The 14,681-nt window shown below is 50.3% G+C and overlaps 1 protein-coding gene across 1 annotated transcript in view; it reads right to left on the bottom strand.

Annotated features, from left to right (window-relative positions):
* The window catches only part of LOC130159640 (hydrocephalus-inducing protein homolog), a 62,322-nt gene that overhangs the window by 28,020 nt on the left and 19,621 nt on the right, over nt 1-14,681 (bottom strand). The window contains exons 6-8 of the mRNA XM_056361455.1: nt 9,757-9,956; nt 4,186-4,310; nt 1,396-1,597 (exon numbers count right to left, since the gene is read on the bottom strand). Coding sequence (XP_056217430.1) covers nt 1,396-1,597; nt 4,186-4,310; nt 9,757-9,956 — 527 coding nt within the window. The remainder of the gene's footprint in view (nt 1-1,395; nt 1,598-4,185; nt 4,311-9,756; nt 9,957-14,681) is intronic.

Raw genomic sequence — 14,681 nt, 5'->3', positions numbered from 1 at the left:
TGACAGCCAAGCACAGGCTGCTGCACTGCCTCCTCCCATTGTCAAAGTCCTCTCTGCTCTCAAAAGATCTCAAAAGCTGCTCCGACAGCAGCACAGTGGCCTCGGAGCCATGACCACCCCTAAGACTGCAAGTAAGGAAGAACAAAGCGCCCTGGTCACAGTAAAGAACACAGGCTGGCACGAGATCAAGCGTCACTGCAAAAAAATTGGGGAAACACGTTAACTGTGGCGAAAGCTGGTCGCTTCTGAGGGGAGAGAGGATCGCTCAGGGTCCCATCTGTGACGGGCAGCTGGGGAGAGATGCGAAAAGAATGGTGCAGGGAAGTACCAAGAGAAGGTCATGAGATTTTTTCCTTTAGCACACTGCGCTTGCACCAAAGTCACACACTGTGTAATTAAAAACAGAGAACACTGGAAAACTAGTTTTGGCCTTCAAGGCTTTTCTGACCTAATTACATTGAACTTTATTTGCTCAGAAGCCCTTAAAAAGTGCTCCAGTTGAAGGCAGTTTCCTGATCAGCTCTGGGTTCAGACTAACTCCTATACACCTACAGCCGTCCAAGTCTGAAAAGTCACACAAGGACCCCCTACATCACCCCAGCTTTGAAGTGTCACTTCCAGTGCCTCCCCCTGGGCTAGAAGCATTTCCTTGCTGCCCCAAACGGAATTTCAAAGCTTCAGAGACACCCTTTGGAGAGCCTGCCCCATCTCTCAGCACCACGAAGACACAGGTGCTGACGCCCAAAGGCACTTCCAAGTCCTGTCCCTGCCTTCCCCGCAGAACCCTCCACCTCCGAACTCTCCCCAGCCCCGGAGAAGGGGCAGGGATACCTCGCTGTGCTGGAAGCCGGGACAGCGCGAGGCAATTCAGCATCCTACAGCCGGATGGCCTCAACGTTCGGGGCCAGCAAAGCACCCTGCCCTGCGCACTACTGCAAAAGCAGGCTGAAGAAGGTTGCCATCCTACCAGAGCTGGAGGGGAAGAAACTGCAGTGAATATCACAGCAGGTACGCTGCCTGCAGCTGTTAGGTGCTACTGCTCAACGCCGTCCCAGGTAAGGAGTGCCGACACTTTCCTCAGCCTCACAGACCCCCTGCGAGCCCAGGGACCTGGCCTCACTGATTTAGGGCTCCCACAGACGGGAATTTGCTCTCCGAGGAAATGCAGTCATTGCAATCAACCTTTCCTCCCCAAAACATCAGCTGGAACATGGATGGAACCAGAATGGGAAGCACCGAGCTCCATTACCCTGAAGCCCATGGACACAGACCCGGATGCGGTGGATGCTTTATTTCTCCTACACCATCCAAAAAAGCACCAACATCCCTCTGAGGCCGTATGGTAGTTTCACTCCTGGGCAGTGTGTCTTACTGAAAGGAATCTTTCCAACGAACCTCAGCTTCTCCTGATCCTCCTCCTCTTGAGTAAGAAAAGCCTTCCACTGGAAGTGGGCTATGATTTTACTCCGGTTGTGGATGACCACACATCTGTGATTTGACAGCGTGATGTAGGTCTTCCCAACTGCCAAGGAGTTTCTGTCCAGCCTGATGTTGACATCTTCAGCGGCTCCATGAAGGCTTGTGTGCGTATCTTCACCTAGAACAAAGCAAAAGGCAGACATTGCTCATCGCCCTTGCTGATGGGAGTACAAGGAACGGAGGAAACCACAGGGAACAGAAGTGTCACAGCTTTTAGCTGTGTGAGCAGTTCCACAGATCAATATATTTATTGCACCCCAAGAGCTGCAGGTGTACAGCATGAGGATGTCCTGGGCACCACCTTAAGCACCTTATTTCTGGGTGGGCTTGTAGACATTTATCCCCAAGGCAACACTATCTACAGGGAGACGTTTTCAGTGTGCCCAGGTGGCCTTTGGGTTGCCATCCCACCTGGGTCACAGGGAATTCTGCATCCAAAGTCATTCAGGTGACTCTGAGGAGGCCCCACCTCGGTCACGGCTCGCCCAGAGTCTCCTGCAAGCACGCCACCAGGGTTGTGTCTCTCCTGATCCCTTGTTGCCAACATGACAAGATGCCTGGGGCATGCAGGCAGAAGAGGGAGGTGAAGAGAAACAGGCAAAGTGACAGCCCACGGCAGGATGGGACGCAGATGAGAACTTCACCGTGTTGGAGCAGCAGTGCCCTCACTTGCTGTGGGTCTGTGAAGATATGTCAGAATGAGACCGGTGGGGCACGGCCCACACCAACCTGCCCATCACAGCCCTGCAAGCCCATTTCTTCTGCCTGGAGCCTGCTGGTGCCTATGCCTGAGCGTGCAAGTCTACACCGAGTATTCCCAAGCTGTCCCACAACCCGAGCGAGCACACCTTTGCTTTCCGCCTCAGACCGAGCTGAAGAGGAGAGAGTCCCTGGCTGCGCACAGCAGCCGATTAACGCCTGGAGTCTTGCTGGAGCACCTGCCAGCACTTCACCCTCCAGAAGAGACCCCCACCAAAGCGTCCCTCACTGCCAGAGCTTCCAAACCTTCATTCTTCCTACCAAGCAACTCCCAGGAGTCAACTAAGCACAAACTTGAGCACCGAGCCTACTCTGCCTGTTGCAGGTGAGGGCCTCCCAGGTGAGAAGCAAACCCCAAACACGAGACATTCTCCATCGAAATGGCACTTCTGTGGAGCGTGTTTAAAGCCTCAGAGCCAGCCCCAGCTGAGAAGGGCAGCGACCCGGCCATCCCTGGAGAGCATCCCTCTGCCGAGGCAGAGCCTTCCCCTCGCTGCACGGGTTACAGCAAGGCAGCCAGGGGATGGACCTGCCTTTCCAAGGCTGCCACACAAAAGCACAAGGGGAGAGCTGGCTGCCCACTGGATGGACTCCTTAAACCCTAAGCCAGACACAATGCGGCAGTATCACAGTCGTGCCGGCAAAAAGAGCCCCCCCTCTCTTGGAGGGAGGTTGGAGAACGACTCACCCTTCAAACAGATCTCTGCAGCCATTCATTCATCTCCACACATGGAGAGTTCAGCCTTCGTGCCTGTATAACCTCGACTTCTCTGCTCTTAAGGGAGCCGAGGAGGAGTGGGAGGGATTCGTGGCCAGACACGAGTTATGTTGCGAGAAACAGCAACGTCTCCAGTGACTGGACAGCCTGCTTTCTGTAACAGACAACTCAGCGTACAAAAATAACCGAGGTTCAGAAGCGTTACAGAGGCAGGCGTGCTTTATAAGCTTGCCTTCCCCCTCCGCTGAATCCTCGGCATACGTTGGCAAGCAGAGGAAGCAGGACCCAAGAACTGGGAGACATGCACAGTGCTTCGAGCATGCACAACTCCGGTTCATGGAAACATGACCTCATGCTCTACGAGACAACTAACTACTGCAAAATAAACTCCACGAAAACTATCATGGTCTCACTGTCTAAACCCATGGCCACGTGGGTCTCGAAATAATGGGTATAGTTTTGATCTTCAAAGCCAAGCTGAAGCCTTTGAAATGTAATCATTCTTTCTGCCCTTCTCCAAAGTACAGAGCAGCTTCTATATGAAGACTGAACAGGATTCCTTAACCTAGAAATCACACAAGAGATAGGTAGGTTTGTAAGAGCACAAACGGCCTGGGAAAATCCGAAGGAGGAAAAATTTGTCACCATTTGTCGTAAAACAGGAACCCAAGGGCCTGAAATAGTATTAGTCAGAAATTACAGAAGTGTAGTACCAGCACTTTCCCAAGGAATATTCCTTCCTTTGGAACGTACTGCCATGGGAGCCTACAGACGCTCATAGCTACAAACCCACAAAGCAACTGGACAAAGGCTTGGAAGGTAAAACCATCAGAAGTGATTAAACAAAGATGAGAATAAAGCCTCTAGCACAGAAAAATGCTAACTCCAGGGCCCACGAGGCAGAAAGCACATGCACTGCCTGCTTCTACACGCTTTGCTGAGCATCCCCTACTGCTGCTCTCCTGGAGAGGAGCCGGGGACACAGACACACTTACGCTCCCGGCTGACACCAGCGTCCCCCAGGGAGAGACCAGCACGCAGCCACACAGAACAAGGGCACACTCAGCCTTTGCCCCTTACCTGCTCACTTGAAGCACCAAAACATGCAGAGGTTTTGAAAGAAAAGGGTTTAGAAAGAAAAGGGTTTAGAGGAGTCTGCAAAGCAAGTTTAACAGTCTTCTGCTTTGAAGGACGCAGAGCGTGGGCACCATGCAGTGTCCCGCACTTACCTGTGTCGTAGTGTACTGTCAGGGACCCGGAATAATCACCAGTCTTCTGTGGGTGGAAGTCCACTGTTACTTGCACGGCATCACCAATCCCAAGAGTCCCAGCAGAGGGATCGACAGAGAAAGGGCTGCAACACAGAGAGGCACATCAGGATTACTGTGGGACATTTGGGGACTATGTGGCTGTCTCGTTCACTCCAGCTCACCTGCGCAAGCAAGAAGCAAACAAACCACAGTCAGCAGAAGAAAAAGAGAACAGACAGTATCAGAAACTGAGCCACCAACTCGACTCCTGAAGAGCTCCAGCCCTCAGAACATCCTATGCTATAAAACGACCTCGTCTCCCCCATACCCTGCATCCAGTTCTCTGCAGCAAGGCTCAAGAGTCTGACTGCTAGCAATACGATCGGAGGAGGGTTTTTGAAGAGCACGGAGATGGTGAGGGTTATTTGCATGCACAGCTTGACACAGACTTCCTCAGGAATCCGTCTTTTCCTGCCACCTATACACCTCAAGAGATACAAATGTCAAGGCAGTGAGATTGCAGCCTGGAAATCAGACAGGGAGAAGAGAATTTCTTCTTGAAGACCAGAGAATAACTGGAGTTTAATTTGCAGAATTCAACTCTTTTTTTTTTTTTTTTTACCTTGAAAGCATCCTGGTTTTGCCTAAGAAAGGGCACATTTTAACAGTGTTTCAGTGAAAGCTGCTCTAAGCAAAGAAAAATCTCTACGAGTGCAAAGGCACATTAGAGTGATACAATAACAAGGGAACAAGACACAAAAGGAGTACCCATTTACAACCTGAACAATTAGATCTCTGGCTAAATGAAGCACCATCAGCAGGAGCGTATCGAGGCAAGTTTAACAGGAGCTTTTCGGTGTATTCACAAGCAATGCAATCTGGGGCTCCGGGTTGTAATCCAAGCTTGGTAACTGTTTGCTTGGCCTGCTGGAGGAATTCTGTGCAATGTGTTGGAAATAATTATGAAAACGTGTTGGTGTACTTTAGATTTAACACGAGCAATTATGATTTGTGGCCAGGTAAACAGCTCTCGGCTGACAGACACATAATTCAGTTCTTTAACGCTCAGGGAAAAGTCAGATGCAACATGCTCCTGAACAACAGCAGCTGGGCTTTGTGGCTCCTGTACAGCCCCACTTAGAAAGCAAAAGTTACTGGCTTTAGTGCTTTGCTGGTGGTCAATTTGTCACCTCAAAAACACCTTCCAGAGAGTTTCCCAGTGATTAGGGAATGCAGCACACAAAAATAATGAGAAAATCTGGAGCCATGCACGAGCTGAGCTTCATTCATGGAAGTAGTGACAGCTGATGACATTGCTGGAGTTCCTGCTCATTAAGGAGATATTGCTGCAATTAGGGGCCTGACCTGCTCCCCTGACAACAGCAAGAACATTGGCAGTGACTAATGGGGAAGCACTGGGCCTGCAATGTTCACGTGCTGGACCTGAGACACCTGGGAGGGAGGAGGAAAGCCAAGGCCCCGCCAGCCTCAGAACTGGATTGTTCTACATGGCCCTGCACCTGCACTGGGGGTTGTGCTTGGTTATACTGGGCAGGGCTCTGCTGGTGCTTGGCTAGCATCACTGCCTGCTGGGGGAAAGGCACAGAAAAATTCCCCCAACTTTTTTTTTTTTTTCCCTCCCCCCCCCCCCCCCCCCCCCCGAAACATGGCCAGAACAGAAAAGCTGCTGGTTAAGGGCCACACTTCAGCACCACCTCCCATCCCATCCCCTTGTCTGCATACCCCCTGCCCTCAGATAGCTGGGATGGGCATAACACTCCTGAGGATGACTTCAGGGGATGCCCGAGAAAGAAGGTATCTTCCCATCTTCAAATTATCAGAAGAAGAGGATCCCACCAAGGTCAGGACTCATTCTCAGGACTGAGAAACAGAGCACAAGTCAGACACCGCACCTCCTGCCTCCCACCCCACGCTGTACCCACGGGACAACTTTGTTACTGCTGTCGCGGGAGCTTGGTACCCCTCACGTAGACCTGGTTCTCCAAGACCCAGAGGGATGCAAGGTCCATGCTTAACCTGAACTCTGAATTTCAGTCCACATCACTAAGCTGTTCCCTGCAGCCTACAGATAAGAGATGCTAAGGAAACGTCCCTGACACACTAATAGCCACATGAAAGCCACTGCCAAGAGATGAAGCTGGCAGGCTAAACTCTGGCCTTCTCTCCATTAATTGTGAGCTGTTCTTTAAGATAATCCTTTTCCTGTTAGATCTACCCTGTTAGTGAATCACTACTGCTCCTGAAAAAACAGGAAACATAAGGTTTGGAGGTTTTTTAACAGCTTCTTTTCTGACATCCTTTTTAACTACGTCCATTTGTACGTTTGCTTTGTTGTACAACATCTAAACTGTCACAGGTCCAGATCTCCCAGCGGTGCCTTGCAATCCCCAGCTTGTATAAACTCCTCTAGCCACACCAGCCTGAGGGAGACCTTCCCGTCAGAACCTGCTGAGATCTTGCCCGTTACTGCCCTGCAGAAAGGGAGCAACACCAGACTAGTAAGCAATTTCATAGGGATCTGTTCTGGCATCTGTTGTCCTGTCCTTGTACATCCTGTGGTAACTCTCCAATCCCACACCTCGATGTCGTATAGGGGTACTACAGGGGGCTCCTAGCACTGCACCTTGTAGCATCATTTCCTGAGCTTTCAGAGCCTGATGGGCCATTCCTTAATGTATCTTCTCAGACGGATCCTCTCTGGCGCCATAGCACAGCGTAGCACAAGGTCTGTAACGTCAGGAAAAGGCAGTGCTGCGCTGAGATCTGTTTCCAGACGCCATTTTCAACTGAAACGTACTGGAATGACATTTATCTCCCTGAATGCCATGGAGAAGAAACTCGTTATCCAGCCTTAACAATGAGAACGACAGGAAGAGACTTTCTATATTTACACTAGTACTGCTCTGACTCTCCAGCCTACTTGTCACGCCAGCTGGGAGGCCACTTCTTTTCTGCTGGGGTTGCTGGAGCCACTGAGCTCACCTGGGACCTCGGGGCAGGTACCTGAGCAACTTCTCACAGCACAAGCAGCAGGGAACCCACTGTCACACAGTGCAGTCCCCAGCACTGGCTGGAAGAACCGCTCCTGGCACACCATGGCCTCATCGCACAGGGAGAAAGAACGTGGGGGTTCTGCTCTCGGGCTGCAAGGGGATGTGCTGACCTGGTCAAGAGGGGGGAACACTTGGATTCTGAGTGGGGGATACAAGCTTGGGGCACTACGGTCCAGATACTGGAGGGCTGGGCTGCCATTCACTGGGACACAGCAGAACTGCATGCAGCCGAGGGATGGGAAATGCAGCCACCTGTATTTGGGGTGGAAGAATCCCTGGCAGTACAGGCTGGAGGGCACAAAAGCCTTTCTACGGAAAGGGAGCTTAGAGGCTGCAGCACAGGACATACAGGGAGATGCTGGGATAAAGGGCTTTGCACAGCCTGGAGGAGGACAGAGCAAGGCTGGTATTACCCGATCTTACTTCTCATGTTGTGTGCACACCCGACTGAACTTTGACACTGGTCTTGCTTTGAGCGCCGTGTTTGGTCAGATGATCTCCAGAGGTCCCTTCCAAAGTTATTCTGAGTTTCTCTTCTCCATCAGCCCAATTCCATTTCACATATAGCCCCCAAATTTCTCATATTTCCTATACATTTGTGCATATATCCAAGCAGATGGTAGACAGACAGGCATTGGAGGAACTCAACCTCTAAGAAAGTTCCCAATGAAGAATCCATTATGACATTTTGCTGAACACTTAAAGCAAAAAAAATAAAAACAGCAGAAACACAGGAACTTCAGAGTATTTAAAAAGAAATCTGAATGAAAGTGGAGGCGACTTCATTAGAATAAAACGCTGCTTATACTCAAAGATTTAAATCATCAGTTTGAAATTTCAAACTGGCTTTCAAAAATTCGTAATGAAATGGAAGAGATGACTGATGCCTTCAGCTGACATGGGAAATCTTACCAGCTTTTGATCTCTGCACACACACAATCCAGTTATTCAGAACTGTACTTTTTTGTGTGTCGTATGAAATAAAGCTTTTGTAACACTTCCCATCTCTCTGTTGCAAATCAGGACTGAAAAATTTAATTGCTGAAGTTCAGCATAAAATCCGTATCAAGCAGGATTCAACACACGCTGGATCACTCAACAGAAGAGTTGGCAAGGACATTGCCAAGAGATGCCAGACACGACTGGGTATCTGTTTTGGTGGTGACGACTAGATCTGGAAATCCCAGAGGGAAGCTGTACAGGGATTTACAAGGTCCTGCCTACGTATTTCCACAGTGAAAAGCAGCAGCCTGCTTGAATAGCATCCTGGAAGCTTCCATAGCCTTGCCAGGCTTTGGTAGGAGCCTCTTGGACCTTCACGCTTCCCAGGAGAAAGAGCAAAGAGCCTTCTCTCGACCCCTGTTTTCCTGGGGAAGAAACTGAAGCAACTCAGGTGCACTAAGGCAGACGGCACGTCTTTGCTGTGTTCTGGACCTCAGCTCCTGCACCAAGACCTCTGGGACCAAGCAACTCGGAGCTAACTACCAGCCAGCTGAACTGGTTTCCTTGCAGGTGCAGTTCAGCAAACTGGAAAAACAGTGACTGTCTTCTCAGACCAACAGGAACAGTACAGGCTGTCCACAACGCCGCACACATCAGGCACTTGACCAGGAGACTGCCCAAATACCACGTGCTTGTGGCCTCCCAAGGAACGCGTATATTTGTCCAACAGGGCCACATAACCATTTCAGAAGGTACTGAGGATCAAGGAGGTTGGTGGTGGCTACTACAGCATGCTAGAGCACTTTCCAGGAGATCTGAGAGAGACAAAGCTCTACAAGAGGCTCCCAACCCACGCACCAGGTATTTGCTGCACCTTTGGCCTGTGCCCCCGCTGTAAGGCATTCCTCTTTGGGGCTGTAGTGCAGCTTTGAAGCCACTGCCAGCTCATCTCCACTTACAAGCTCATTCTGCTGAAGAATATTGGATCCCAGGGACCAGATCAAACCTACTGGAAAACCAGGTCCTGGACCACACCCTGTTTTTGTCAGGGTCTCGATACCAATTGCTTTGATCTACAATCTCTGATTGCACTTGCTACTCTAGACAAAGCTGCTGATAAATTCTTAAATGTCTCTTCCACCAGCTCAGAGCTTGCCCATTTCTTAACACTGCCCTTGGTCTGCAGGAACTGAGCTCCTAGAGCTGTCGTCTGCCCCGCAGGATCTTCCACAGCCCAAGGGCAGTCCAGCTGCCTTCTTACAATTGCTCTTTCAGTCTAACAGAATCAGTCTTGCACGACTGTGCTCTGAAGACACCGTTGCACTATAAAACTCCACTCTGCAGCTTGCAGGGTTTTAGCAGAGGTTGCGCCATGCTTCAAACACTATAATCAACAGCAAAACCCACGTGCCCTGCCCATCTCCAGCCACGACAGCAGCATGGCAGCTCAGGTGCTCCGGTTCCTTTTTGTTGCTGTTTTCCAACTATATTATCACGCCACAGTGTTTTGCACAAAAAAAGATGAGCTCCCTACCTCTGCGTGCTGATGCAGTAGCGGGCCTCCCGGTTACCAACATTGCGAACCAGCAGCGTTTTCTGGGTGCTGTACTTGACTGGACAGGCTGAGAAGTTCACCTGGTCGGGGAAGTCCAGGATAGCTCGGGCACCTATAGCTCGGATTGGCACAACAAACTTCTCCCTTTCTGTGATGCAGATGAGCTCGTGGAAATAATCCTGCAGGGAAAGAAACAATCTCAGCACAATGCATTTAGCACCATTCCCACGGCAGAAGAAAAACTGCTGTTTTCTAGGACTGTTGCAGTAGCGTTCAATAACGGAATAATAGTACCTTTTACCTTCATGACCTTTCATTCCAGCATGACTTGCACACAGTTGTTAACTTGCAAAGAAGAAACAAGCCCACTGATTCACCCGCTTTCGCAGCAAGCTGGCAGCACCACAATTATCTGATGCTTTGATTCCGAGGCACCAAAACAGAGTCGCTTCACGCAAGGGATCACAGCACTAATGGAACCTGCTTCAATCGCCACCGCAGACTGTTGGAAGCACTACTGAGAACCCAGCTGTGCCACAGCACTAACTTCAAAGCCAGCAACGCGGCGACCTCGTTGAAGCTTGGCAGGGGATGCTCAGGTACACTTTCAAAAGGACTTCAGCACATACGTGATCAACGGTCAGTCGCTGGGGAAATGCTTCACAAGCTGGACACGGTAATTGCTGCGATGCCAGCTGAGTGTAGGGTACAGCTGTATTTCTCACCCGCTCCCACAGCCTTACAGGGCCAAGGCTGGGGACACGCACCCTTCAAAAGCCATCTGACCCATCTCCCCACACCAGAGCCGGCTCAGCTCCAGACCCAAACTGTTTTTGCAAGAGGTTTCACAGGTACTTGAAGCACTAACAGTTCCACCCCTGCCCTCAGCAGCCTACGCCAGCTCTGCACTGCAATTCAAGAGAGTTCTTCCTCTGCCTCATCTCAGTTTCCCTTGACATCTCACCCAGCCCCAGGGGACACAGAGACAGCTTTGGCTGATGCCTTAATCGAACCCCTCTGTAAAGTCTGTTCTAGAGGAGTAAGTGACGGGGTGCCTGGTTAGCACACCCACCCCAGGCAGGCGGCATCGGGAGCTGCACACGGGGGACACTCAGACACCCCACCAGAGCAAAGCCGGCTGTGCAGTCCCAGCCACTGGCTTGTTCAGAACAGAGCCAGGCAATCCCCCCCGCGCCCCGGCTGCCTGGCGTTTAGCAGCAGGAAGGCAAATCAAATTACCAAAAGCATTTTACTGTAGGGATGAGCAGAGCAGACTCCAGATATATGGCATGGCGTCGCTGCGCTGGAACTATCACCTTGCCCCCACTGAAATCAGTGGTAAAGCTGCTGCCATAGGGCCAGGAGCCATTACCCCCAGCAGCGCTCTTGTTGATGAGCTGATCAAAGCTCTGCTTCTCATCAGTCACTCGCTGCCCTGATTTTTGCCCCGGTGCTTTTAACTCATTTGATATTCTTGTAATTGTTGAAGCAGCAAGCACTTTGATTTAGGAACCGCACACAGCAGCAAACTCCCTTCAGCAGAACTGATCCGGATTCCTCCGCGGTTGGGATTTCCTGCTCCCATCCCCATCCCCTCCTGGAAGGGCCCTAAGGCAGCCAGCCGTGGCACAGACACGTACCCAGTGCTCCAACACAACAGCTGACACCCAGCGCCTCACCCACCACCCAGCGCCTCACCCACCACTAAGGTTGACAAAACAGATGCTGCCCCATCCAAGGCACAAAGAATAAAGAAGGATCTCTTCTTCTAGACATCTCAAACAGTCACCCTACAAACTGCACAAGGGCTTTTGCTTTTCCTATTTGGAAGGTAAAATACTAGCAAGGGAACTGCAGCAAGCAACCTGCAGGATTTAACATCATATTCCAGGCAAGGGTTTCATCTTCAGCAAGTCTTTCTGAATTAGCAAGTTTGTACTCAATCTTGCAGCCCAAGCCCTCTAAAATAAAAGCTACGGGCAGCCCATATGACTTTAAAGCACCCATTACCTCCTGGGTACTTCACCTCCCAGACTGTTCAGATGCTCAGAAACTGCATTAGCAAATGGAGAGTGCCATTTGCTTTTGCTGTTGTTGTTATTTCGGCCACATTACTGTAACAAAGGCAAATCCAATTGAAAGCTACCTGCCTTAGTCTTGGCATGCCATATTTACTTATCTCTCTCTTCCAGATGCCAGGTAGACAGAGGAGGATGCAAGTTCAGATCAGCAGGGAGATAAAAAAAAAGGAACTTAAAACAACTGGAGGTATTTGAGGAAAGTAAAAGGAAGTAATTGTCAAGTCGTTGTCATTGCTAAGGAGCAAATGGATGACAGCAAGGCAATTAAGAGCCCAAGAAATAAATCCCCCCCTCCCCCAAAAGCAAGCACAGGCAACCTTCCCAGCTCCTTTGCTGGTGAGGGGCACCGGGACAACCTGCACAGCAACGCACAAGGAAAGGGAATTCTTTCTCCAGGGACCTGAGGGCAAGGCTAAAGAAGCAAGGATTTGGTTTCACAGAGACAACCACGACCTTGGGAGAGAAAGCTGCCTCTCACCATTCATGCAGATGCACATCATGTCCCAAGCCCCTTCTCCAGGGACACCGTGGAACATGGCATCCCGTGCAAGGCTTGACTCAGCACTTCAGAGCGGGCTGACCCTTCAGCCACGCTCTACCACCCCACCAAAGTGGGACCTTGCACCAGGCTGAATGCAGCGTCAGCCCAAACAGGGCGAAACCCAAGGCAGGAGGGGTGCTAGGCAGAAGCTGGCTGTTTGTGTCGCTGTGGACCCATGGTCCCTTAAGCTTTTGAAAGCTGAATTGCCCCCCTGGGTGGGGAACGGGTTGCAGTCTCCACTGCAGCACTGCCTCGTGCTACCTGGACACTAACTCTGCTACACACTTGCTTACAGCCTGGGCAACTGTTGAGACCAGTTCAAAATCTTGTTCTGCTTCGCAACTACAAACCCTTAGCAGACTGTTTAAGACCACGTTTCTAAATAAACGTGCCTGGATGACAGAGGGGTTGCATCCCATCTATGCTCTAAAGTTTGTTGTGTTTAGACACAGCTTCAGGCTACAGATTTTCATGAAAACATGACTACATCCTTCATACAACTCCCCTCTCCATTGCAAGGATGGCAGACAGTTGTACGATGGTTCCCCTTCTCTCACACCCCTTTGACAAGCAGTAAATTACAAGCTCTGGCCTTCCAGGTATCGCCACTGGCATCTGAACTGGCACCCGCTGGAACTGAAGCAGCTGCTCATCTCTGATGCTGTTTCAGGCTCTCTGCAAACTCAGGGGCTAACGGTAATACTGCCACAGTGATATCAACCTTAGCTGCCCACAACACCACACTCGGATGTCAGATTTCCTGCATAACCCATCCTAAATCCTGCACTGAATTCCTTGCAGCAGACGACTTGCACAGAAAAGATCCTTGTAGCATGAGGTCACACGGCAAGCCAAGCAGGGAAAGCTCCCGCTGAAACCCTGATATCAAAGGCTGGAAAATAAGGGCCATGACCAGAGAGGAGGGACCGGAGGATGAAGATACAGTCGCAGGAGAAGGGGGTGCCCCTGCACCTGCCCCCCTCAGCTGCCGGTTCGCAGCACTCTGAAATGAGTCGCTTAGCTCCAGGTTCATTTATCACCGGGCCATTTGCCTTGGTCTTCTGCCCCTTTCCTCCCCACACGAGCCATCTTGAAAGTATACTTGGAATAGCTTCTGGGCGCTACAAAGCATCTAACAGGGCTGCGCTGAATTGTAAAGGACTTCATTTCAGTCATGCAATAACTCGCTGTCCTGTCGTATTTCATAGTAATCAATGTGCATTAATTCAGTCTCCACCGAGCATCAGTAATGAATTTCACAAACCTCACAGACTGAACTTGCATTGCCTGAAAACAGTGCACTGCTACAGTGAAAAGAGCAAGACGACAACACGGAATAAGCTGTGCTATGTTTTTATGTGCTTCTTACTTCCTTCTTCCTCCACAATAAACTATTAATAAGCCTGTAGGATGCACAAATGGAAGTATTTCTGTCTGTTGTTTATCTGCCAGTCAGTGCCACAATGGTTTCCAATTCAGCAGAGGCCGTCAGACCGTAATGCAAGAACACGTGGGAACAGGGGCTGGCACAAGAACACCCACGCTGTACAACTGGAGCCATACAACAGAAACGTGCAAATCAGAAGCAGCAAGAGTAACAAATTGGAAATGTTGCCCAGCAGAAAAATTAGCAGTTCATTTATAACACAAGTGCCAATAAACCAAGAGGCACACCAGCTGTTTATTTATTTTCTGACAGTCCAATCACGTGGCACATTCCCAAATGACTGCCAGACAGCAGGAAACTGCTCATTTTCCAAGAAAGGGCTACGTGGCACACAGCATTTCAGCCACCAACAGCTCACATGGCCCTAGTACTTAAGGCTTGGCCACAACTGTACTCCTTTGATTCAGGAGTGACTTCACTGAAGTCAGACTTACCCCAGGGAAGAACAGATTCAAAGCAAGAGAATTATACAAACCAACTCCCCATCAGGAAGACCCGCATCCCAGTTCACTGGGTTACCCACAGTCCCTGTGGATCGTGCAGCATCAGGGATGTAGAGGTTGTTCAAAGGCAGCACTCCTGAGCCTTCCACAATTAACACACAGATACTCTGCAGGCAAGCAACTGCAAGCCCAGCACAGGTGGCTTTACGGAACCATTTCCCGAAGCCTGCCTCTTGGCTAAGGGCTTTGCAAGGTGCTCTGCACATCCTGACCATGCTACTGATGCATTTCTAGCTGAGCTACAGCACTCTGGCACTCCGCTGACTCACGCTCCATCAAGTATGAGCCAAAACACTCCGTTTGTACAACATTCTGGTTCTGCTGTACAATCC

The sequence above is a fragment of the Falco biarmicus genome, chromosome 16 (assembly GCF_023638135.1).
Source record: "Falco biarmicus isolate bFalBia1 chromosome 16, bFalBia1.pri, whole genome shotgun sequence".
In the NCBI taxonomy this organism is placed as follows: domain Eukaryota; kingdom Metazoa; phylum Chordata; class Aves; order Falconiformes; family Falconidae; genus Falco; species Falco biarmicus.
This window is presented reverse-complemented; position numbering and strand designations above follow the sequence as displayed.